We start from the raw sequence: 26,774 nt of genomic DNA, 5'->3' as shown, positions 1-26,774 counted from the left end.
GTCATGCTGGCCTCCTGACTTAGGGGCGCTGAACAGAGTCAGAGCTAATTGCTGAGGCGGCCCCATGGGCACCTCTGCAGGACCCTGCCTGGAAGCTGAGCACATGCTTGTTCTCTGAAAGGGAAACCTTGTGCTTCAGTCAAAAAACACTACCAAAACCAATCAACTAACAGGGACTCACTGAGCACAGATGCTTTGCCAGGCCAAAGGCAGGGTTTGCTGAGGGGTAGGCAAAAGTGAGCTACCGCAGGGTTGGTGATCTGTGGGTCCCGGACCCGGTTTTGCATGCCAGCAGGGAACCGGCAGGGAAGTGACCAGAACACGGCCAATCACTATGGTGAATTAGGCGGGATGCATTCGAGTGGCTTGGGAATTTCAACACTCAGAGGAAGGTTTCTATGTCTGTCCTTCCTCTAGGTGCCCTTCCCCCTCTTATTTTTCCCACAGAGCTCCAAACTTTTAAACTAAACTTGGAATTTAAAGAGCATGGAAGATAAGACAAAAGTACCACTTGCTGTGAATTCTGAGACAAGGTGAGAGCTATCATTTCAAAAATTGTTCCTCCAAAAGCTATTCTGAATGTCCATCTTAGTTCTCTGCCCCCACCCCTGTCCCATGCACACAAACGTTCCCCCAACCACCCCAGCTTGCCTCCAAGACTCCCCCGTGGGTCACGCCGGTCCCAGATGCAGCTTTTGAAAGCTGATTTGCTCTTCTTTCCATCAAACTGCTCTGGAAACCCAGTGACCTCCCTCTGCATCCTCTAGAGGTCATAAAATACTTTCTCGCCTTGACTACAAATGCTGTTCTCTTCTGACTTCAGGTGCTTGGTGGTGGCTCCTCTACCCCCCTGTCCGCACATCGCAGCACTACCTCAGCCTCCTAGAAGGCAGATACCAGGACTGTCCAGGCTGTGGTGGGTCTCGGTAGATACTGAGATGCTCAGCAGACTCTGTGCTACCCTCTCACACAGAGTAGCCACTAGCCGCATGTGGTCAGCCCACACGGAGCAAGACATTTGTAAAGCACTACCCCATTGTATCCAGCAGGTGCTTACTCCCGGGAGCCAGCACAGAGCAGGGGTTCAGGGCACAGACAGGAGAGCAGCACGCCTGCACCCCATCACGTCTCCCCCACGCCCGAATGTGTGAGCAGACAAGCTGACTTTTACCTTCTCTGTACCTCGGGTTCCTCATCTATAAAATTAGGATAATTACAATGCAGACATTATGAGGATTAAAAGGATTAGTGTTTGAAAAGCACTTAGAATTAAAATTTTGAAAGTGTTATTTATTAAGATTTTTTTCAAAAAAAGAAGAGGAAGAGGGGCACCTAGGTGGCTCAGTCATTCAGCATCTGGCTCTTGGATTTGGCTCAGGTCATGATCTCATGGTTCGTGGGTTTCAGCCCTGTATCAGGCTCTGTGCTGGCAGTGTGGAGCCTGTTTGGGATTCTCTCTCTCCATCTCTCTCTGCCCCTCCCCTGCACGCTCTCTCTCTCTCTCTCTCTCACACTAAATAAACTTTAAAAAAAAGAAGAAGAAGAAAAGAAAAACAACAAACACTTGCTAGGCTAAAAAAGTCTGAAGTGGCTGTCAGCTCCAGCTACGTTTGTCAATTTTGCTCATTCTGAGTTGCCCAGTGCCCTACAAGGGAAAAATTACTACCAAGTGTCACCCTTACGCAGGGACAGAGCCTGGTTTGGTGACAATGGATTTCTACAGAAGAGGTCTGAAGGGAGACGAAGCTGCTATAATGACTCCTAAAGTCTGTCCCCTTCACTGTGGCACTTGGGCCCAAAGCATGAGAAGAGCCCTGCTAAATAATCTACACGCCTAAAATCACACTATCAACAAAGAGCATTTCTGAGCGAAGATGAAATAGAAAACAAAAAAGCAAAAGATGACAGGTTTTCCCTGGGATGTGTAGCTAGCGCTTCCCTTTATAAAGACTTTGCTGTAAGTGTGGACTTAGACTTCGGCAGAGGGAATGAGGTGGCCAGAGCCGAGGAGAGACACAGAGATGGCAGGACTGCAGCTGTCACAGTTCAGAGGAATGATTCCAGGAAGCCGGGCCCATTCCTGGGTGGAGTAACCCCTGGAAAGGGCTGATTTAGTTACTGAGAAACATGTATACTTTAATATAATTTTTGTGGGAGCACCTGGGTGGCTCAGTCAGTTAAACGTCCGACTTTGGCTCAGGTCATGATCTCACGGTTCGTGGCTCTGAGCCCCACATTGAGCTGTCTGCTGTCAGGCAGAGCCAGCTTCTCTGTCTCCCTCTCTCTCTGCCTCTCCCCTGCTCACGCTCTCTCTCTCAAAACTGAATAAACATTTAGAAAAAAATAAATAAAATCATTTTGCGAGTGAAATTCATGGAATCTCCTCTTCTCATGTCCTTTTGTTGGTTTTCTGTTCTCCTTTATCACTCGGCTCCTATTTGCACAAAGTTCTAGCCAAAGCCAAAAACATCGAGTATTAAGGACCCTTGATACTGCCAGGTAATCCATGGTGCACGTGCTGCCCCTTGGCAAAAATCAGGAATACTTTTTGGACAGGTCTGGCAACTGCAAGTGGCTGAAGAATGGGGACATCAGGGAGCTAAATATAAATTGTGGGGGACACTGAGCATAGCAGCCAGACTGTAAGCCCCCCAGAGGGCAACTGCCACAGTTTTGTCTTCATACTCCCAATACCTGGAACTCCCAGCCTGGCACACAAGAGGCTCTGAACATGGGCTGAGAGCCTGGGTGCAGCCAGAGAAACAGAGGGGACAGGAGGCCTTCAAGCCCAGGTACCTAAGGAGGGAACACCCACCATAGACAACCATGTCTGCTCACCTCACCAGCGTCTGGTTGTGCAGGTCCCAGACCGCGATGTTGCCGTCACTGCAGCACGAGAAGCAGACCTTGGAGTCGGGGCTGATGGCCAGGGCGTAGCACGCAGGGGCCGAGGACGTCAGCTCCGCCTTGATGCGCGGGGTCGGAGCCGCCAGGTCCCAGATGGACAGAGTGCTGGCTTCCCCTCCCACGATGAGGGTGCAACCATCAGGGAGCAATTTGCAGGAACGGATGTAGTTATCTCTGTTCTGTGAAATAAATGTAATTCAATTGCTATGATGCATTAGCCAGCACTAACAATCCCATGTTCTCTAACTGCTATCTTGGTTTTCGACTTGAAAAATAGTATTTCATGGACACTATTTAATAAAGCAAGAGTTCTGTTGTAAAAATTGGGATCGAGTTGTAACTGTCCCCTTTGAAACGGTAAATAAAACAAACTCCTGGGCTTGCTTGGGCACGTGCAAACATTTGGATAGAACTGTTCCTGATGTTCAGTTTCCTGCTGAGTAGAAAGAACTGAAATGATCAGTGGATGCAAGATAGGTGTACATGTACCTCTCTATGAAGAAACCACTTTTCAAAGCTAGCTTATAAATGTCCGACCTCACCACCCTCCATTATTTACTATTTGGAAACTGCAGACCTACTGCCTAGGTTTTGACTTTCGTTACTCTTAAATCTCTACCTAAGGCTTGCACTAGTCATGTGGATCCTTACTAAGAATTTAACAGAGCTGCTTTCTCAGGCGATAACATGGCTGCTACCATATTCAAGCCTCTCAGTCCAAAGAAATTGATAAAAGATGGCATCTTCCTATCGAAAGCAACACACATTAAAAAAGTAAGGTGAGACCTAAAATAACCCTCCCCTCCCTGAAAGAAGTAATTGCTATTCTTCAACCCAAATAGACCGAGCTGAAGTTTTCACTATGCTTTGACCTATTACTCATAAATTTCAAAAGAGGCGATGAACGTTACAAAATACTCCTACTATTTTAGAATGTCCGGCTATGTTTCAGCGTGTTTCAATGTCATTAATGGAGATTTTTTAAAGTTACTTGATTTGGGCGCCTGGGTGGTTTAGTCAGTTGAGCATCGGACTTCGGCTCAGGTCATGATCTCATAGTTTGTGAGTTCTAGCCTCACATCCGATTCGCAGAGCCTGCTTCAGATCCTGTGTCTCCCTCTCTCTGCCCCTCCCCCGCTTGCGCTCGCTCTCTCATGAATAAACATTAAAATAAAAATAAAGTTATCTGATTAAAAAATAAATCAATGGGGCGCCTGGGTGGCTCAGTTGGTTAAGTGTCTGACTTTAGCTCAGGCCACGATCTCTCGGTTCATGGGTTCAAGTCCCATGTCAAGCTCTGCTGACAGCTCGGAGCCTGGAGCCTGCTTCAGATTCTGTCTCCCTCTCTCTCTGTCTCTCCCCCACTTGCACTCTGTCTCTCTCTCTCAAAAATATAAACATTAAAAAATCAAACTGAAAATAAAATAAATCAATAACTACTCCACAAAAGGCTTTTGTATCTCAAAAACACCGTTCTTCTTTCTGAACACTCTGTCTCTGGAATCCTCACCAGTCGCTAGGCACGCAGCGGGTGAACTGTTCCACCCATCACGGCGAAGTGCAAGCAGACACCACATCAGGGGCAAGGTGGCCTTTAGTCTGCTTAGGGCCAATGGTACGTGGTCTATAAATTCTGGGGTCACAGTTCAGAGAAGGGAACATGTCCCAACATGGCATATGGGTCCTGAAAAATGCAAAATGGCATCCTCATACTCTGGGAGGAGGAGGCTTCGGGTGCCTTGGGAAAGCGTTCTCACTGTTCCAGTTTTGCGGATGGCCGCCCTGTTTCCTTGCAGTGTGATCTATTAACCTTTCCCGAAGTTAAGGTAATAAAACCCAGCCAGCCCTCCCAGGTCTCCCTGAAAACACAGGCCCTGTTCAGAACGGTTTTTATGCCACATTATGAAATGTTTACTATTCAATATTTATGCAAAGGCTGTAGGGAAATCACAAGTTAAGTGGACCGCAGGGCTCAGAGTCCAGGCCTAGTTCAATGGGAAACCCCCTTCTGAGTACACGTTCAAACAAGGACAGCTTCTGTAAACCACTGTAAAATATTTTGTGAAAGAAATCCATCAACTCTGGGATTTAACCACTGAAACAGCAACAAATGAAGCCTTCACATTTCGGGCGGGGTGGTGGTGGGGCGGGGGCTAAATAGCTAACGCAGGAAACAGAAAGGGCTTCCATTTCCTCATAATGGGAATAAAACCCAGGCCCAAACAGCTATTTCCTTATTGAGTCTCCAGGGAGACATTACCCTTGTGCACCAGTTCCTGTTCGCTCACCAGACAGTCGAGCTGAGACACGGGGCTCTTGTTGCCGGGGTGGCTGATGTCCCAGACCTTGACGCAGCCCTTCCCGCCCGTGTACACGTGTCTCGTGGGGTTGCTGATGGTCACCGCGCACACCACCTCCCCGTGGTTCAGGGTGTTGATCTGGCGCGCGTGGCGGGGGATGCCGGGTCCGATGAGGGCGTCGGGGGGGAAAGGGACGGGCTGCATCTGACCGTCCGCGGTGACGTGGAAGGAGTATGCACTTTTGGGGAAGGGGACAGTTAGAGAGAGAGACAGGAGAGGAGACAGAGAAAACACGGATCATAAAGCAGTTAGTCATCACCTCAGCAGCCTCTGTGAGGAAGAAGAGGAAATAATGATTCTCCTCATGATTCTCTTCTGAAATCAACAGAAGCTGAAGTATTTACCGAAGGAACAAATTTAAAATACATAATAGCAGAAGTCTAGGGTGTACATATATTAAACTGTATTTTTTAAATATTTAGAAATTTCTCAATTGTGCCTAACCATTCCAGAAAGCATCCCTTCAAATCCCATCTACGACGCTAACTACGCTTCCTAATTAACATAAAATACCTCCTTCCCAACACACCCTGTATAATTGTATGATTTCTTACCATAATTTTAAATGATTATTTTTTATGCTTCAGATGAAGCCCTCAAGAACTCATAATAATTTCACACAGTAAACACTATATTCCAACACTAACATATAAAAACACTTCTAAACGTACCAGTTTCAGGCTTGAAGTTACTCTTTTGCATAATCAAGAAAAAATAATAAAAGATTCTCTCTTTTTTTAAATGTTTATCTATTTTTGAGACAGAGCGTGAGCAGAGGAGGGGCAGAGAGACAGGGGGACAGAGGATCTGAAGTAGGCTCTGTGCTGACAGCAGGGAGCCCGGCGCAGGGCTCGAACCCACAAACCACAAGGTCATGACCTGAGCCGAAGTCAGATGCTCAGTTGACTGAGCCACCTAGGTGCCCCAATAAACGACTGGCTTTATGACAGATTTTTTTTTTGATGTATATTTTTATTTTGGGGGAGGCCGGGGCAGAGAGAGAGAGAGAGAGAGACAGAGAGACAGAGAGAGAGAGAGACAGAGAGAGAGAGAGACAGAGAATCTGAAGTAGGCTCCAGGCTCTGAGCTGTCAGCACAGAGCTCGACACGGGGCTAGAACCCACGAACCGTGAGATCATGACCTGAGCCGAAGTCAGTGGCCTAAAACCAACTGAGCCACCCAGGCACTCCAACTTTATGACAGATTTCAAGTTTTCTCCTCAACAATCTCCCTACCTTGGCCACGAACCCCAGTTTTACCTAAGGCAGCAAAGTACTCTTTGGTACCCTACCCAGCTTCCCTTTGGCTAGGTATGCCATGTTTTCGGCAGTAAGAGGTACATGCTCAACATACATGCGCTGCTGGGGGCACGTGGTTCATAACTTCAAAGAGAGGGACGCCAGGGGATCCAGAAGCTCTCTGTACTTTTGGCTCAATTTTGCTATGAACCTAAAACTGCTCTAAAAAACAAAGGCGATTAATTAAAAGAAAAAAAAAATTTTAAGTGAGGAAGATCAGGATTCCCGTCCTCTTTTCTTCCTCCTTCCACTGCCTCAACTATGAGCAAGGTGCCTTGCTCAGCCAGCCCTTTTGGGGTCACCTTCAAGGTGACTCTGAAGATGGAAATCAATTGTTGAAGGAAGTAGAACACAAAGATAGGATGCAGAGGCCCTGTGACACTGTGGGGCTGTGAGACCTGCCCTGGGCTACTGACAGCCAGGATCTTTTATGGGAGAGAGAAATAAACCTTCATGTTGCTTAAGCTATTGTTTTCCTCTCCTGTTAAATACAAACCTAATCCCAGTACATATTTGTTTCCACCTCAAAATCTTAAGGCATATTTTATGTTTTGTGATCTAATGATTTAAACTCCAAGCAATAATATATTACAGATATAAAACATGCACAAAGAAAAGACACTTTAGAAGGTGGAAAATGCAGGGGCACCTGGGTGGCTCAGTTAAGCGTCCGACTTCGGCTCAGGTCATGACCTCATGGTTCGTGGGTTCGAGGCCCGCATCGGGCTCTGTGCTGACAAGCTCAGACCCTGGAGCCTGCTTCGAATTCTGTATCTCCCTCTCTCTGCCCCTACCCCTCTCGTGCTCTGCCTCTCTCTCTCTCAAAAAAAGAAATAAACATTAAAAAAAAAAGAAGGTGGAAGGTACAGAAGTGCTAATACCCGCCCCCAGCATCCAAGCAGATGGAATTATGCACATGACACTTTTGAAGAGACCACTATGTTCACTTTCTTCTTATCTGAAACATCACTAGGCAGTCTAGAAGTTCAACATTAAGCCTTTTCTATAGGTCTGCATATATAATAAATGAAGGATGTAGAGTTTCCATAACCCTCTGGGATAAGTCTGGGGCACTTTCTGGAACTTGTCATTGGCACCTTACATTCCCTTTACAGATCTAAAGACCATGGGTATTACCACAGAACTCAAATTTTCATTTAAACGTTCACTCAAATTTTGTAAAATAACTTAGCACGCACAAAATTGAAAACTGATACAAGGTTATTAGGTTTCCAACATGCCTGCACATAAAACCCACATAATTCCCTAAGCTTGAGAAGAAAATTAGGCTATTATTTTCTCTTTATGAACGCAAAATATCATAGACGTGGAAGGCTTGAAAAAGAACTGCCTTGACCCCAAACCAAACAACACAATCTTAGATATGTTATTTCCTGACAGACTGGTTCCAGTAACTAATCTTAAATGGCTAGCTGAACCAAATCCTTAACATTACTCTTAATTTGAATAATTGAGCACACATAATGGGAACCCTACAGAATGCCCTAGAAAATAAATATGCTATACAAAACAACTACAGCTCCAAGCCCTTACAACACCACACCACACCACTAAATTCCCTGTTTTTTACCCAACGGTATCCTTTGGTGTCCTTAGTAACACATCAAGCCCACATGATATTCTAATTCTAATATAAGCACACTGTAGTTAATTGAACCTATGCTATTTATTACAAGATATTTGGGGTTGTAATCAAATAACATTCACTGTATTGCCCTGAAGATAGGACCACAAGAACTGGAGATTAACTCTATTCATGTTCTGGAAGAATTCTTCAAGGTCCAGAAGTAAGTTATGTGACCCAGACATCAGGTACCATGAGTTGAGTCTGAAGATAACAAACAGCCAGGTAAAGCTTAGAGAAATGACCAGAGCGTTTTCATAAAACAATTGAACTGAACGTATTTGGTTAGAACAATGGCTGACGTGGGGAGAGAACTTGCCTCGTAAAGCTTTCTATGCTGTGAGAATAATGGCGCTGCGTGAAGGTTAGTTTCTTGGTCTGCCATAAATCAAGGTGGGTGCCCCCAGGTGGGCAAACTTTCCATCAGGCACCCTTATAGCAATTCTAGATTTTTAGGGGAAGACAATTTTACCTTGTTTCAACTGGAAGCCCACTTATTATAGAGTTAAATGATCCAGATTAAAATCGATGCACAAAGTGTAGACAGAGAGCTGTACACTCATTTTTGGAAGATACCCGCCTCTCTCCCAGGTGTCCCCTTCTTTAAACCACACAGGTGGGCTGTGATATCATACTGAGGCAATTTAAAATGGATTCACAGAGTAGTGAACTGCAGCCAGAAGCTGTAAACACTGCTTGGTCCCAGGAGAAACCCATATGGATATTAATACATCAGTCACAGGGGGCCTTGCAGGAAGCTGGTGCTGCCCGCTGTGCTGGAAAGCCTAATCAAATGAACAAACCAGACCGATGCAAAGGGCTGATAGGTCTCAAAGAGGGATCAACTGGGAGGAAAAATGAGGGGAGCAAATGAGAGCCTGGAATTAGTTATTCACCTACAGGAAGAACAAGAATCTTGTTGAGAAAAGGCCACATTGATGGCATATCATGGCAACGCTAAAGACTTCCCAGAAGGAAACTTAGATTTCCTACTTATTGAAGAACAAGGAAAAGTAAAATCAACCAGGAAGGGGAATTTATAAATTGAGAGTGAGGATTTAATAAATACCTCGCAAGCCTGAATTCAGAAAGAGGCCAGCCACCAAAGAATGTACATGGAATGACTGGATTTATAGAATTTCAAATACAGGCAGAATTCATCTGTAATATTAATCCAGAGTGGTGATTCCCCACAGCTACTGCAAGGAACGTGAGAGGGGCTTTGTCAGTGTCGCTGGTGAAAAGTCACTGAGCTATACACATATGATTCATGCACTCTTCTATAGGTATATCTCAGTTTTAATATTTTTTAGTGTTTTTTTAAGTTTATGTATTTATTTTGAGAGAGAGCACGAGCGGGGGAAGGGATGAGAGAGAGGGAGACAGAGAGAATCCCAAGCAGGCTCCACGCTGTCAGCATGGAGCCCAACTCAGGGCTCAAACCCATGAACCATGAGATTATGACCTGAGTTTGGAGGCTTAACCAACTAAGCCACCCAGGCACCCTTATGTATATATCCCAATTTTAAGATAAAGGTGAGATTTATTTGTTTATTCAAGAAAAAGTCAAGAGGGCTCCTGACCCATGATCAAGTAGACTGAGTCCACAGCCAAGTCGAGAGCCCTGACTCTACTGTTAAATATACAGGAAATGCCTGGCTCGCTGACCTCACTAACTGTGGTCGTCCTTCCCAGCCTAACTATCTGCAGCCTATAATGTGTCCATTCCTGATCCACAAGATAGAAATAATTAACAAAACAGAAGGGTTGCAAGGATTGCCGTAAGGATGAAAGCAGCTACAAAACCATAAAACATCGAACGCCACACTCCACACCTGCAGGGGCCTTCAGAAAATGGGAGCATTGGTATTAAAAAGAGGAAAGTGAGGGTATGCTCCATCAAGGGCTCTTTTATCAGTGGACAAGTGTAAGGGCAAGGAATGCACAACGGGAGGGAGGTGTGGGTGGGAGTCGGGAAAGCATACAGCAGTGACTAGGCAAAGAAAACCAGGAAATCCATAAATCCCTAAGGACAAGAATGGGGAGATAGTATTTGGCAAAGAGGAGAGGAAAATGTTTAGCTAGGACTGGGGCAAACTGTGAAGTGGAAAGAATAAGTCCCTGGCACTCTTGTTAGAGGCCACACTGCTGGGGCCACCCACCTGCACAGAACTGAGCACCCCCCTCAACCCAGCTTTCTGAACAAACACCTGTTGATGAGGGCCTAATCCTGTGATCTAGTCGGGAGAACTGAAAAAAATAAAGCCCCCTGGACAGCACAAATGTAAAAACGGAATAAAATCAAACTCTTCCAGAGCCGATGACTCTTCCTTTATTGGACACACAGAAGAGGTGCGGGAACTCAAACTCAAAGAGTCCCCATTGGGAATCCTCACAGGGAGTGGCAGGCTGGAAAACAAGACTGTGTTTTGGAGAAGCAGGTTTTTTCCTAGCAGACAGACTCCTGCTAATAAAACTATGCTGTGTTCTGAGACCAAAGGAAAACAGGTGTTTACAGAGTTGCTGGTTTGCTGGAAATAGGAACAGCAGCAGGATCCGGTCAACAGTGATGGAGAACCATGGACCCCGGAGGTAATGGCTGTGGCCAAGACCTTGCTGCCTGTGGACTTGGCGCTCTCAGCAGGGACTCTCTTGCTGTAGTACCAGGTTTAGTGTCACTGGGCCTCAGTTCACATGACCGTCCTGTATCCTAAATTCCCTGCCATGTGGAATGATGGGCCAGTCCCCTAAAATATCATATGCCGTCACATCTCTGAGTTGTGCACAAACTGTTCCCTCCTGCTTAGAATAGCACCGCCTCCCTCCGATGTGCTCAGGCACTTGTTCTCTCTCCCCCTCGGTGGGCCACAACTTCTGCAGGCAGGAGGGTTATTTTCCAGGGTCCTAGCTCTTCCTGTAAATCTCAACTATGGCACGTATCAGAACTGTGGACCACTGCACGTGTTGACACTTCTCATTCATCGTTTTTCTCAGTGGACTTTGCCAGCTTGCATACAGCTGGCACTCAGTACATGAATCTCAATTCCCCAGGTCATTTATTGCTACCCTAATCACTTATTAAACTGAGGCACGAGAGGTCGCTCTGGCAAGGAGAGAAAGGTACAAGAAAGTGGAGGAGAGTCTTCTAGCCACTTGGGTTATGCCAACCAACCTTCCCCAAGAATTTTCCAGTAGTCATACCAAATGTCGCTGGGAAATGCTATCAACATTCCTGGGGAGGGGAAAAGTGGTCCCTAGAGAGGTATTCTGGACCAAAACAAAGAACAATGAAAGCAACTATAGTAATGGAGTAAAATCCATGGCCCTTCCCTAAGTCAGCAGAGCCCAGTGGATGCAGGACCCTTCCTTCCAAAGCAAGACACGGCAGAAGCTGCCATAGGTCACATGCAAAAAAGCACGATCCTGTGTCTGGCCACTGAAAAGCATAGCTTTAAGTAGGGGCACCTGGGTGGCTCAGTTGGTTGAGTGTCCAATGCTTGGTTTCAGCTCAGGTCATGATCGCATAGTTCGTGGGTTTGAACCGCGAGTCAGGCTCTCTGCTGACAGAGTGGGGCCTGCTTGGGATTCTCTCTCCTTCCCTCTCTGCCCTCCCCCACTTGTGCACACAAGCACGTGCACGCTCTCTCACTCTCTCTCTCAAAATAAATAAATAAACTTAAAAAGTAAATGGAAAAGCCAAGATCCAAGTCCAGGGCACCCAGGGCAGGCCTGCCACAAACGTAGAACTTTTAATCTTTGACCTAGCTTCACATTGGCACTACGTTGGACACCATCCCCTGAAGAGGGAGAACACATGCCCATCATGATAGAAACACGTAACTTACACAAAAGAGACCTTCATGTCAATGTCATCAGTGCAATTTCATTATAGAGTCCTGGCACTGGAGGCTTTGAGGGCTGGAGCATGTGGGTCATTCTAAGGTAGATGAGAATAATGTAATTTATGATGGTGGAGGATACTCTTAGCCTCAAGAATGAGTACAATGAAGGTGGTGACTGGGGGGATTGTAATGTGAGGTCATAAGGAAATCAGAGCCATATTATTCTAAGATTTCAGGGGAAAAAAAACAGGTCCTTGGGAATATAATTCATCTATTTATGTTAAAATCTCCTTCACCGCCAATATAACAAGGTTGATCTTTAACTCTTCTTAGGGTCTGCATCTCTCACCCATAACATCTATAAAATGCAGAATTTTTCCAGCTTGGCCTCCTGGCCTCCTCCCAAACAGCAAATATGCAGATCAGGGTACGATTCGTACCCTATTTGGAAGACAGCATTTCTACATGAATGGAGGGCTTTGCTAACAATTCGATTACACGGTGTGAACTTAAAGCATTAAGATGAGAGCCTTTTTTTGTCTGTTTCCTTATTTACTTTAACACATGGCCATTCTCGTTTCTTGAAAAGGCAAATGCAGAACTTCTTAGAATGGACATGATAAGGAAAATCACTAGACAGAGAAAACAGGAGACTGGCTACTTGATAAACTAGGAGATTCTCTAGCAAAGTTAGCATTCATGATTCTGAATTCTAGGCCCTACTTCTTCCACCAACTAAATGTTTCAAAACATGTAAATGTGTTAGGGGAGCAACGAGGCTTCCATGCAGGGCAAAGATTCAAACCGAGAGATTCCTGGATGAAAAATAAGACAAAGAAAAGTTTAAAATACAGTCATTTCTAAGCTGAATTTGAAAAGTCTAGCAAAGGAACCAACTACTATGGGCAAAGAAGCATTATCTGAGCAAGAAATAAACTACATTTCTATCTGATAAACTGAAAGGCATTTCTGAGGAGGTGAGGAGGGAGAAGGGAGATATGTGCAGGGAGGACAACTGTCTAGTAACTAAACATAACACATCAAAATAAAGGGCCTCACATTTCAACAGATTCTCAAGAAATTAACTCTGCAATCCCAGAAGATCAAAGAGTATAAAAATAGAAATTAAACCAAAACCCAAATGTGGCATCCGGGTGGCTCTGTTGGTTAAGCGTCCGACTCTTGATTTCGGCTAAGGTCATGATCTGGGAGTTCATGAGATGGAGCCCCATGAAGGGCTCCTCGCTGACAGTGCAGAGGCTGCTTGGAATTCTCTCTCTATGTCCCTCCCCCCTGCTTACGCATGCTTACGTGCTCTCTCTCTCCAAATAAATAAATAAACTTTAAAAATAAATACATAAAATAAACCAAAACCCAATGGTGATAATATGGCACAAAATAGGCAAGTTACTTTCAGCATTTAATAGACAAAAAATACCCAAAAACCATGCCAAGTAAAAAGAGGGCTGAATTAATTTTCAAATCCACTAAACAAGCCAGTTGTGGATTCTAGACATCTAGACATCGTCAACAGAGGAACCAGAAGCAAGATCAAGAATGGAAAACGGAGTTGGGGAGGGAGGGGGGACTGACCACGGAAATGTCTCCTTGGCTAGCAGCGGGGATGGCCTCTATTCACTGCTGCAAAACATGTTTTCCTAAGAGGCAATTTTACCCCATATGTAGTTAAGATTTTCTTTCCTCTTTAGGCTCCAACTCCAAAAAGGTACTTTAAAGATTTATTTAAACACTAAACGAGTGGGTGTAAGATTTCTCAATTACATGTCTAGCATTAAAACACAGGGTGAAGGAACTTGGAACTAAGCTGGAATCTTAAGCCAAACTATTATTAGTCTGAGTTATTACTGACCTCTAGGTGCTACTACATGAGGCAGGTAGAGCCCAGCTCCCAAGTATTTATGGGGAGGAAGCCAGTACATCAGGGCCAAAATGACGTCTTGGGGGTAGCGCAGTGGGAAGCATAGCAAAGAGATGTTGACCTGACTAACCTTGAGAATTTCTCTTACCAGGGATCTCCACAAAGCTCAGGGGAGCACATTTCCTAAAACTAAAAGTGAGTTCACATAAAGCTGACCAAATAATACCAATTAAATCTCGCCTCAAGGGTTTGAAAACACAGTCAGGGTTACCTCTTATAAATCAACAGTGCTGAACTCTAAAATGCAAAACGTGAATCTCCTTTGGAAAGGATGAATCATAGAGTCTTACACAATTCTGGACTCATCTCCCACCTACTCAATGCACCAAATATGTGTTTACTGGGTATATGAGCTCAGAGGGACAGAGGGACTTCAGAAGCTTCAATTCTAGTGGGGAAGAAGCAGGTAGAAGTATGACATGCACACATGATGATAACTCAAGGCCATGGTGTGCAACATGTCACAAGATGTTACAAGGTGCTCCTGGAGAGGGCTCACATTTAACAAGGCATCAGTGAAGGCTTCGAGTTAAGGCAGCAACAGAAGTGGCTAGACAGGAAGGACAAGAAGTATTCCCACAGGAAGAGGTAAGACTGGTAGAAGGTCACTGCTCCAGAGAAGAAGGAAAGGCTTTCAGGGAATGGAACGTTATCTCTTTCAGCCCAAGCACAAGATGCAAGGAACACATGACATGAGGCTGGAAAAGCAGGTGGGGGTAATACTACCAGAAGGGCCTTGAATGTCCCCCATCACGAGTTTATGTGCAACTCCTGAAGATCTCTGAAGCAAGAAAGGACCTAACCAGGTAAGCACTTTAAAAGGGGGAAAACTTGGGGTGCCTGGGTGGCTCAATCAGTTAAATGTCCAACTTGTGGTTTCAGCTCAGGTCGTGATCCCAGGGTTGTAGGATCAAGCCCTGCCTCAGGCTCTTTGCTGAGCATGGAATCTGTTTGGGACTCTCTCCCTCTCTCTGCCCGTTCCCTGCCCGTGCTCACTCTCTCTCTCTTTCAATCTCTCTCAAAATAAATAAATAAACATTTAAACAAATAAAAAGGGGCACACTCACCTAGGATCTTACTGACAAAAGTGAGTAGGAAATAAGTGGGGATTTTAACGAATAAGATTGGTAAAATGTGACTTAAAAAAGGAAGAATTACAGGCTACAGTTTGTGCCAGATGTCAGAGAGAATGGGGAAGATGCCTTTAACAAACTGAAGTTCGGAGACACTGTTATGGGGGTGAGGGAGACAGGGAAAATGACCAGGTTGGCTGGGAAACCCTACTGAGATCTTACATCACTGTGACACCAACAACAAGTACAGAACAGTGGCAACACAAGTCACCTACCTTGCTCTCTTCCACTTTGATTAAAAAAAAAAAAAGTAAGGCCACAGGGCCTTTGCATATACAGGTTCCTCAGCCTAGAGGTTTAAGTCCAGCCCCTATGGAGTTAAAGCAGCTCAGAACACTCTTTCTTGACCCTCTCAGAAAGGATCAGCCTGTCACATGCTTTGATGGGATAGTGTTCCTCTCGGTCATAGCTCTTCTCTCAATTATGATTATGTACTTATTTTTGTGATTATTTGATTAATGTGGTCTCTCCATCACTAAGCTGTGAGATTCCAATAGGGTCCCCCATGCCTATGTAGCAGGTCTCAATGAAATCTATGAAAGAGGGGACAAGAGGGAGGTGACTGTTAGATTTTAGTGAGCAGATGGTGTGGGGACCTGAAATCACATCCCACAAGAGAGGGCTAAAGCAACGGACATATTCAGCCAGAAGAGAAGCCTCATGGCAAGCTGGTGGTCTCCAAATATCTGAAGGGCTATTGTGGGGACGATGGATTAGTGGTGCACTGTGTGGTCTCCAGGGGTAGAAAAGAACCAGGACTGATGGATAAAGGTTCCAAGGAGACGGATCTCAGCTCAAGGGCTGGAGCAATTTTGACAGAGCCAGGGAAAATGGCTTCCTCCAGGCACCCGCAAGTCCCTGTCACTAGACATGCTCAGTCAGAGGCACACAGCCACCTGAAGAGGCTATCATAGGTGACTTGATGCACGGGTAGACATTTATGCTAGAGGCACTTTGAAGGTCCCTCCAGCCCCAACTGAACTCTTCTGGCTGTACTGCCGGCTCTCGGGAGGCACCCATGCGTTTGCACATGAATCCCTAGTAATAGGTCATGGGCTGTCCCGTCTACCTACAATGGCCCACCTTTTCCACTTTCTCTGCCCTGTGGGCTTATTTCTCTTGCACAAGCCTCAGCTTTCTGTGTATCTCCCTCACCCCAAGGAAGCCCTTCCTGTCTTAACTGTGGTCACTCTTTACGCTGCTCTGCCTCTCACAAGTGTAATCACAGCATTTGTCCCTTTAATGTTTCCACACCAGTAGGCCCCCAAAGGCAGGGAAGATGAACATTCTCTTTCCTAGAGCCTGCCCAGCATCTAGCACAGAGTCTGACATGTGGATCTTGCTTAAATGTCCACGGACAGCCATCCATCACCCTACCCAAATATTACTTCAATTGGTATTTCTCAGAGGGTGACACCTGCAAACTTTTACCACACCTTGTTCACCCTCACCCTGGCCATGCTGGTTTTTCCACCATTCTCTCAAGTGCTTCACACCAAAGCTGCTCAAAGTGTGGTCTGCAAACATTTGCTACTCTCTGCACTGACATCAGCTCACTCATGGAGAGTAGGTGTTGAAAACGTTTCTACAGCAGCTTGATAAAGTCAGTTCCTGACAGCTGACTCTTGTAATAAAAAACTTGGGCTTGTATTTTCTAGCTTTCTTCCCCTATTCATCTGTACTTGTCTGTTACAAGAGTACCAATCTTGGTCATGTTGGGAAAAAACTGGAGAAGCACTGCCTCAAGAAGTATTCCTTTACTCAACAATGAGGACAGGAAGTCCTCTCACGCTAATTAATGGACCAAAACAAGGGGAGTAAAACGTATAACCCAGACCCCAAAGACAATGGTGAACTCCCATTTTTCCCTCTGATATTAACTCGATCATCCTCACATAATATAGCTCCCCTCAAACTTAAAAGAAAATCCTAAAAAATGTTTTTTCACTGTGTTGGAGAGCAGTGACCACTCTGATCCAGAGACTCGCCCTCACAACTCTGCTGCTGAACCCACTGTCATTGTCCCTGAACACATCGTATCCTATAATGGAGCTGTGAACACAAAGAAATCCAACGTGCTCACAAGCCAAGGACATGAATATTTTGGCTTTAGTAAATGACACCAGTATTATCATTCACAGAAGGTTTAAACTTGGTGTCTAATTGCATTATGAACACACACACCACAGTAAGGACCTAGTTAGGTCTGAGTTAATAGTCCTCTGCACAGCAACCTCCAACACCATCATGACAGCTCATTGCTCTTGTCACCCCACCCCATCTGCCTCACATATCCCATTCAGGGTGGGGTCCTGGCAGCCAGACGTACCCCCACACCTCCAACTCTTGAAACTGGCTTTCCCTACTGGTCAGTTGAACTTGGCATTACTTGTGCATTATTCCCCTGAAGACTCATCAGTTACTATTAATTATTGCCTCTTATTCACATTACTCATTTGCCCTTTATCCTCTCACCAGTTTGTAGGACACACAACAGCCACACTGCCAGAGACGACAGATAAATACCCATTACGTGCCCTGGGGCATCTCAGGCTGGATGCAGAGGGGCATACCCAAGAAAATACATGACATAGCAGTTCATGGTTATTCAATCAGAAGAGATCTACCAGGTAAGAAAGCATTTGCAACACTCCTCCCCCTGCCCCAGTCCTGCTCTTCCCTGGGCCTAGATGTCACTGTAAATTCCTAACATCTCTACCAGTTCCTACTATAGACAAAACTCTCATTTCGTCATGAATCAAATTACCATGAAACAGACATTACAATGCATGTGAAGTACAGCCATGGAAATCTGCTTTCCAAAATGCAGGTGATGGGAGTAAGGAATTCCATTCTTCCTCATGCTGCTGGTTAATTTGAAGAAAGGCTCCAGTCAAAATCACACAAAGATGAGCAGGTGGTTGAATGGACCACTCAGAATAATGTAATATGCAATACACAGTGGACACATAAATAAAAGCTAAAAGCAACCACACAAAGGTAGAAAAATAAACTGGGGGCGCCTGGGGGGCTCAGTCAGTTAAGCATCTGACTCTTGATTTCAGCTCAGGTTATGATCTCACGGTCTGTGAGTTCAAGCCTCACATTAGGCTCTGAGCTGACAGGGCAGAGCCTGCTTGGGATTCTCTCTCTCTCTCTTTCTGTCCCTCCCCCGCTCATGCTCACTCTCTCTTAAAGTAAATAAACATTAAAAAAAAAGAAAAAGAAAAAGAACTGAAGGCCTATGACACACAACCCTATTTGGAAAAACCAAAATTGTAAAAGGTCCTAGAAAGGCAGAGTGCACGATGGCAGATAAGACAGACACCCATAGTTTACTCTGCTTTGTACAAAAACTGAGAACTTTTGGAATTCTTTAAAATCACATTTCTAATTACTAACATATGGAAGCAAGTGATTTTAAGTGACCCTGGGAGAATAACCTGGAGATTAAAAAACTTTCTTGTTTTCTGTCAAAGCCATTCTGTGTTTTGTAGTTCTGGACCTCTCAGAGTAAAGCACGCACCAAACTTCAGTGGGCGGGCAGAGAGGTCCAATAACAGATGCCCAGATGCCACAACTACCCTTTGCACAACTCTAGTTTCCACCAAAATAACAAAAAGGTAGCGCTGAGCTGGGTAAAAAGACAACTCGTTTCAAGTTTGAGATTTCAAGAGTTTGTGACAGCTTACTGCTCACAACACAGTCCCGTTGGAAATCTCCAGCAGCTACCCTCTGACCAAAGGCAAAGCAGGGCAGCTTTCTGAAGAAGGGTCAAGCAAGGAGGGCCAACCACCCCCGGTTCTTGCCTTCCTCCTGGTCCCTGTCTACAACAGCTTCTCTCCAGAAATAACTAAATGCATGAGATCACCCATAGTGAGAAGACAGAGGCATGACACCTACAAGGTGCCTATTTATAGAAAGTGTTAACACTCCTCAGGAAAAGGCACTAGAAATCTCCTTGGAAACGCCCAAGCCTGTGCTCCCTTTGGAATTCTAGTCTGCTAATACCCATGACTAAGTAATTGCCTTTAAAACAAAACTGAGGAGTTAGAGGTACTTACGGTTTCCCCCCAGGGATTCCTGCCAGGTTGGGAGGGATTGTAGGTACTCTCATGTGAGGGGGAGGATCAAACCCAACCTGGAAACAAAATAAGGCATTGAAGACTCAGTTTATGTAGCGTAGGCACTTTGTGAACATCTATAAAGACTTTTCACTAGAAACTCCTAGATCTCCAAAGCAACATAAACAGGAACAGGAACATGTGCTAACATTTTTCAAAAGAAAAATTATAATGCAAGAGGTAATACAAGCACCTCTAAATGACAAGCTACGCATCTTTTTGGGGAGGTGGGTTGGAGCATGGTCTACTTGTACGTGGAGATCCAGCTTCCCACAGTAAATACTTCCTGTGGACTTAGGATGTCCTGCCTTGCCCAAACAAGTGCAGAGAGCAGTATGCTGCCTGAGTCAGGACTCCTTGACCTTGGCACAATCAATGTTTCTGGGCCAGATAGTTTGGGGCTGTCCTGGGCATGGCAGGACATTTAGCAGCACCCCTGGCTTCTACACAATACGTACCAAAAGTATCAGTGCTACTGATCGTAAAAAGTGTCTCCACATATTACCAAATGTCCCAAGGGGGCAAAATAACCTCCCAGTTTCACAGTTACTGCTTAAACCTTCATAGATTCCCTAGTTTGTGCGCCCTAACGAAGATACCTAGTCCCTTGGCTGCCCACTTTGCTTTAAACTATCTTGCCCTCGGGGTGCCTGGGTGGCTCAGCTGGTTAAGCGTCTGACTTCGGTTTAGGTTATGATCTCACAATTCGTGGGTTCAGGACCCACACTGGGCTCTGTGCTGACAGCTCTGAGCCTGGAGCCTGCTTCAGATTCTGTGTTTCCCTCTCTCTCGGCCCCTCCCCTGCCCCTCAAAAATAATTTAAAAAAAAGCCAAAAAACTATCTTGCCCTCTACTGCACAGCCATTCCTACTAGTGCAATGTAAGAGAAAAAAACACAAACTTCACTCTCCGCCCCAACTACTGGAGGTAACACTATCTGAAGAGGGGAGAGGAGAAATATGAACACAACATATTCCAGTCAAGAGAATATATAGGGACTTCTATTCAGTATAATCTATTCTCTTTCTCTGATGCAGTTAAGGATTACAGTTGATTTTACCCTTTGCATGCAGTTTTGTATCTTCTGGATCAAAAAGGAGGTGGTTTACACAGTGGCAAAAGGTAGGGCAAGAAGACGGGCAACATGCCTGAAGGCTTCAGTCATCCCTGTTTTCTCCCTGTTGCTCTGAGAGATCACTGCTTATACCTGAGCCACACTATTGGGTTTAAAGAATAATAAAGGCACGGAAAGAAGAAGTTACAGCTTCTCAAATATTTTTTCCTAATAATTAAAGAGGGGAGAAAAAAACCTGAAGAAAATGCATGCAAAGGCGTCTGTAAGCTATTTGAGTCATTCCATCGCTTTCCAAAAAATAAACAAATAAAAAAATCTACCTTGGGGGAGAAAATCGGACGTCCCCAGAGCCATCAAAGCAGCTCCTTAACACTGCCTAGTTTCATCCACAAAAACAGTGATCCAAGACGCGGTGGGCCCTAACGTCACGAAGCAGCATGCTGAGGGCAGCAGGCTCGGGGACACTGGGGCTCTGTTCCGCAGGCGCGGGCGGGGACACCTACCATCGGGGAGCGCCCGTAGGCCACCACGGCGGCGGCGGCGGCGGCCGCGCTCATCTGCGGGGACATGTTGTGCAGGCTGGCGTAGGCAGCGCCGGGGCTGGTCAGCTCCCCGTTCATGCCGGCGTGGGGCACCATCCCGAATGGGGCAGGGTACGGGCCGGGCACCGCCAGCGGCGTCCTCAGGCCGGCCGCTGCAAGGAAGCACAAGCCGCGCGCATGACGTGACTCAGCCGGCCGCTGTGGTCCAGCCTGACCGTCAGCTCCGGGGTCCCTTCTAGCGCCGTTCACGAGAGGCGAGGACAAGCCGGGAAAGCTTGGGTGGGTGGTTTGATCACCACCAACTTGGCTGAAGTCCTCTCCAGGGAAAAAGAGACCCCAAGGAAAGCATTGCCCACCACTTCCTCCTTGGTATAGGCTTGGTATCACTGTGAAATCAGGGAATTAAAATGAAGCAGCAGTATCGTACCCAATTCATAGATGGCAAACCAAGGCCCACACACTACCTGTCTACTTGACTTAATCTCAAAAGAAGGTTTGGATAAAATCCAAGATTTCTCCTTCAGTTCAAACTTTCCACTCCTTGGTACCAATTCCAAACAAAAACCTGACCCTGGGTTTAGTAAGCCAAAGCATAGGTTCAGGAGGAATATTCTGGGGCCTATTTTCCTCTGGGCCCAAGGTGTTAAGGAAGATAAAGTCAAAAGTTACCAATTTATTCACTCGACTCTCAGCGAAACCCTCCCAATTTCTCCTGCCGGAGAGACCAGTGATTCCTGAGGGATGAGCCGACAGAAAATCCGCCAAGTAACGTGAGCAAGCGGCACACTTGGGCCACCCGTTTCAGTCAGAATTAAGGAACTCAGACACACAGTGACAGTTCGGGAAGGAGCTTACATGCGGAATTATTATCGGAAACTTCATCAAAGTTCCTAGGATTTGGATTATTTGGAAATAAATTTTTTAAAAATGCCAAATGTAAACAGTCGGAGACCGAACAGGGTGCAGCTGCTGAACCTCTCAGGACAAACATCTGTTTCTTATCATGGCTTTTCAGGGATAGGAAGGAGGCAGGCAGGCAGTAAGTGCATTTCATATTCATGGGGAAATGGCGTCAGGAGTGCACAGACAACGAACCAAGCCGGGAAAGGGAAAAAAACAAAACAAAGCACAACAAGAGGCAATGCTCTACCGGCTTGGTTAACGAGGGGGTCCATGGCTGGAGGCTTGCCGAGGCCTGGACGGAGTCCTGGAGTGGCGCTGGTGCCCGGCGTTGGCATGTCGCTCCGAGGCGTCGGTGTGCTGGATTTCAGAACAGGCGTGCTGGCTTTTTCATGCTGGTATCATTAAACAAATTAAATGAGTATTATTTTTAATCCAAGCCATATTACACAATTTATCACAACAGCAGCTGGGACACTGGGCACCTTCTAGCTACTCCCTCAGCCAATTTCCATAAATCCACACAATGTTGACAGCATTAACTTGTGAGCGAGAAATGTTGACCTTTCCTCTTCCTGCCAGAATTAAAACTCTAGCTAGAGACACAGAACATGATCACACTTCTTCCTCCGCAGATTTTATTTTAAAAAGTATTTTTCCATCAGGCGTGTGGACTTTGGAACTGGGCCAAGTTAGAATGATGACCACCCAGAGAAAAATTCCCAGTCACTCAGAAACAAATGGCCCGGTCACCAAGAATGTCAGAGGGAGGATCTCTATTTTCTAATCTTGCCTTTTAGTAGCAGTGGAATTGAGATGAATGGTGAGAGGCAGCAGGGCCACTGATCTGATGAGAAGCAAACCGGCATCTCAAAGGCAAAAGCCCGAGAAGGAGTCTTATCAGTTTGAGAGATGTGTGTGGAGTTTCACACGGCCACCCGCTTGCCTACATAACCGGTGTGGACCCGCGAGCACAGAGGCCTTCAGGAGTCAGTAACGGGGTTACAGAGCATCATCCTTGTCATCTCAACCTTTCATTCTTTAAATCCAGGCCTGAGAAGTGCTGTGGGGTAGCAAAGAGCATGCACGGGCTAGGGAGAGACCCCAGCCCCCTCTGGCCATGGATCTGATGGGCTGTGTAAACTTGGCAAGCTCCTCAGGCTTTCCTCCCCTTCAGTGAAATGGGATAATGCCTAGGAAGACTGTGTAGGAATCAAACACAGGGTTGTTATGGCTCGGTTTTTGTGAGTTATGAGATGACACACTCCCCAGTATTTGCTGAACGGTTGAAAGCATGAACAGGCTCCAAGGCTCTGCCCTCCCCATGCCAGTTCCAGGCTTCCCCTGGGCCCCGGGGCCATTTGAGTACATCCCCACTCTGAGCCCAACCCAATTCCAACATGCCCTGACACAATGGGTCAGTTTAATACAAGGCAAAACGTATTAAGAAAATGAGGATTTCTCAGGACCTACAAGGTTGCCCAGTAAAAGGGTAATGGACGTGGAAGCTCTCTAAATCACGGCCCAAAAGAGCCTACTGAGAGGGAGAAAGGAAAACACTGTGTGGGACAAAGAGTACGAGGAGCAGACTCACTTTAAACACTTAAAAACAGAACTCTCACTCAGTAAAAAAAAAAAAAAAAAAAATCCCCATGTTTCAAATACTTGAGGGTCCTCTGAACCACAAAGGATAAATAAACTGCTAAATGGGCAAGTGATGGCTCTTATGACCTACCAAGCTCATTTCTTTGGATTTCAAAGAAGTGGAGCTTCCCGAGGAGGCTGTGGATGCTGGGCTGCTAGAAGCATCTTTCTTCAGCAGACGGTTTTTGTCGATCCCGTTTTCCCTGGGTGAATGGGCAGGGCTTGCTCGCGGAGAAGAAGGGTCCTTAACAAGCATAAGTAAAGTTTTCATGATTTCATTTACAATGGACGGACCTTGCGCTTTACAGACTCTATTTCCACACCAATTCTCTAAATTAAAGGAGGGCGCTCTAAGTCCTTTAGATCTGGGGGACTTGGGAGTGTGCAATGTTGTTATCATTACCAGGATGGTATTTGCAAACACACCCATGAAGACAGCACAGAGGAAAACACATCTAGGAACTATCATATCCTCCCCTCATGCTCATACTTTGCCCAGAGGGCATTGGAAAGAAAGGAGCACTAAATATCCAGCATACAAATCCAAAATGATAGGGAAAACAGATTTTTCTTTTTAAAGGAAACAAAAGTTCTCATCAGGTAGACCACTATCGTTCCACCCGTGAACAGCCACTAAATTTTTAACGTGTAAAGTTGTAAGAAACCAAACACCATGGCTCCACCGTTCTGTTTTCTCAAAAGTCACTCTGAACATAAACTTTGAGAAAATGATTGGTTACCTCGTTAGACACATCCACAACTAAGTTGTCATCGCTTTTGTCACCATCGCTGTCCTGGAAAAAGACATTTTAATGCCATTTATTAAAGGGTTGGAGGCCCAGTTAAATTTCAAGAGTTCTTGGTAGCAGACAGACTAAAAAATGGCCTAGGACAAGCCTACAGGTTCCATTCCACATTGTCAGCCCCTTGTCATTAACACCACCTCCCCCCTACTTATCTGACCTGGGGCTACGCAAAGCTCCAGGGAGGAACCGTTGCAGTAGCATACCTGCTACATATCATACTGGTGAGCACAAGTTCCAAACACTGGGTACCTAGTAAGAGCTCAATAAATGCTTGCAACAGCTGAATCTCTTTTATAATCTGAAATCCGCCAGGTCTTTATAAGAGGACTCTTTCCCACTGGATGTTAAGAATACAATTTCATGTCATTGCTTTGTGTGTATCATTCTTGAAGACAGCCAACAAATCTCGTGTTCATAGACAATTTGTAATTACAAAGACAAACTTAAACCATGTTCCCATTGGGTTACTAATTACTGAGGAAAAAAAACAGCAAAAAACTAAAAACAACAAAGCTATCTACTCGACTGGAATAACGTTAGGACATATTAAGAATAAACCTTGTTGGCAATCAGTTTGGAATATTTTTGGAGAGATGGAAGGAACACAGGATGGCAAAATCTGGAGGGCACTAGCGTCCTGCCCTTGGGCTTTTATTTTCTCTTCATAAAGCCATAAAATTTGCTAATCAAGGAAACTGCAAGGTTGCACTAAGTTTGAAAAAGCTTCAGAAAGGCTATTCAGTTTATGTTATCATTCCTACATCAAGCTTAGGGCAGAATGAAAAAGTCCACTTTCTTAGCCAAAAGGCTTTGCGTCCTTTAGTACAGAGTAATACAATGGGTACATGAAAGAAGTATGATGTCGCCATGGGTCCCGGTTCTCAAAAAGTAGTAGGTGACGAATTTATGATCTAAACAATCCTTTTACTGATGTCACTGTTAATTACGAATACACAAGTGTCTGACAATTTGTACTAATAAGTACAAGGGCGAATATTAGCCACAATGGCTTTCTAAGGGGCCTCCATGTTCAACTAGAAAGTTATCCTCAACTTTAAATTCATACCTTTTAAATGTTTTTTTTCTTTCTTTTTTAAATGTTTATTTATTTTTAGAAAGAGAGGGAAGAGAGAGAGCACGAGCTGGGGAGGGGCAGAGAGAGAGAGGGAGACACAGACTCCGAAGCAGGCTCCAGGCTCTGAGCTGTCAGCATAGAGCCCCATACTAGGCTTGAACTCACGAACCGTGAGATCATGACCTGAGCTGAAGTCAGCTGTTTAACCAACTGAGCCACCCAGGAGCCCCTTAAATATTTTTTTCTAACTCACCTAGAATGTTACATGTGGAAGACCCAATTTACTTTCTTCCAACAGTGTGTTACTAGATTTACTTTAATCATTGTTGTTAAAGCACCATGCAATTCACTGTAACAACATAAAATTATAACCAGTGAGGAAGCCTGGGTAATTCAAAATAACAGCCTATTGAAAGAAATATTTTTATGTAATAAAAGAAAAAAAGTTAATACTAAAGAAAATTTGCTTTCTCTCTTAGTAAAAGACTTCAGAAAAGCACAAACGTTTTTCAGGCGTTAAGAACCCAAAGACAGTGGCAGTGAAAAAATAGAAGCCAAAAGGTTTTCCCTTTTAGAAAAACAATTACAAAAATGGTTCACATATTGTACAAACTGGCAAAAAGTAGCAAATAACTCATTTACTACAATGAGCCTGTGAAGTCCTTAAGGAGTTTGTAATTTCAATCAGCTTTGCACTGGACGCTTCCGCCAATGTTAAGCCTTCACAGTACAGTGTGAAGGTCATCAAAGAGCTAAGGTCTGAGGGCTTCGCCCCAGACTCTCCAACATCATGTCAACACATCACCCTGAACTACGTATACAACTGGCCATACCTAATATAAGCAGGTTATAAAACAGTAAAGCACAGCTATGGATTCTGTTCTCGATCACTTGCTACTAAATATCTACACAAGTCTCATGCAGAACTCAAAACTGTATTATTGGCAACCTCCAAATTTCTGCATGTCATGTCCTGGGAATGTTATCATAGTGCAAAGTGTGGACCAATACAAGGACCTCTGGCAAAATATCCATTCCTAGACCCTCAGTTTGGGAATCTTAGCCAGGTGAAGACAATGCATTCTGGAGTTAGACTGCCTCCAGGCTCTGCCACTAACTCTGACCTTGGGCAAATCACTTACAAGCTCTGTGCCTCAGTTTCTTCCTCTAAAATGGAAGTCATGGCACTGAACTCACAGAGTTAAGAGCCCAATGAAACAATCCATGTAAAAGCACACAGTACCTGATACTATCAAGCTGTTGCTCAGGAAATATTACCCACTGTTGGCTCTTGGCTTGAGCCGGCCAGAAGGAGGCTGAGAGGCCTAGCGTGTAAACCCCCATATAACCTGCATGCCAACCAGAGGCGGACACTTCTTCCACAAGCAACAGGAAGTGGCCTAATACAGCATTCTGGTCTCATGCTGTTCCCAGGAATGTGTCCATCTTGAAATAGACACACTTGGGGACACACAGAAAACGC

At 45.2% G+C, this 26,774-nt stretch overlaps 1 protein-coding gene across 3 annotated transcripts in view; it reads right to left on the bottom strand.

Moving 5' to 3' along the window:
• Positions 1 to 26,774, bottom strand: part of TLE1 (TLE family member 1, transcriptional corepressor) — an 89,737-nt gene that overhangs the window by 4,171 nt on the left and 58,792 nt on the right. For all 3 annotated transcript variants that reach the window (XM_053205226.1, XM_053205227.1, XM_053205228.1), the window contains 7 exons: positions 24,151 to 24,204; positions 23,502 to 23,654; positions 22,017 to 22,161; positions 20,828 to 21,018; positions 19,190 to 19,266; positions 5,196 to 5,445; positions 2,839 to 3,086 (listed from right to left, as the gene is read on the bottom strand). In XM_053205226.1, the coding sequence (XP_053061201.1) occupies positions 2,839 to 3,086; positions 5,196 to 5,445; positions 19,190 to 19,266; positions 20,828 to 21,018; positions 22,017 to 22,161; positions 23,502 to 23,654; positions 24,151 to 24,204 (1,118 nt within the window). The remainder of the gene's footprint in view (positions 1 to 2,838; positions 3,087 to 5,195; positions 5,446 to 19,189; positions 19,267 to 20,827; positions 21,019 to 22,016; positions 22,162 to 23,501; positions 23,655 to 24,150; positions 24,205 to 26,774) is intronic.

The sequence above is a fragment of the Acinonyx jubatus genome, chromosome D4 (assembly GCF_027475565.1).
Source record: "Acinonyx jubatus isolate Ajub_Pintada_27869175 chromosome D4, VMU_Ajub_asm_v1.0, whole genome shotgun sequence".
In the NCBI taxonomy this organism is placed as follows: Eukaryota; Metazoa; Chordata; class Mammalia; order Carnivora; family Felidae; genus Acinonyx; species Acinonyx jubatus.
Note: the sequence above shows the minus strand (reverse complement) of the source record. Positions and strands in the feature narration are given on the sequence as shown.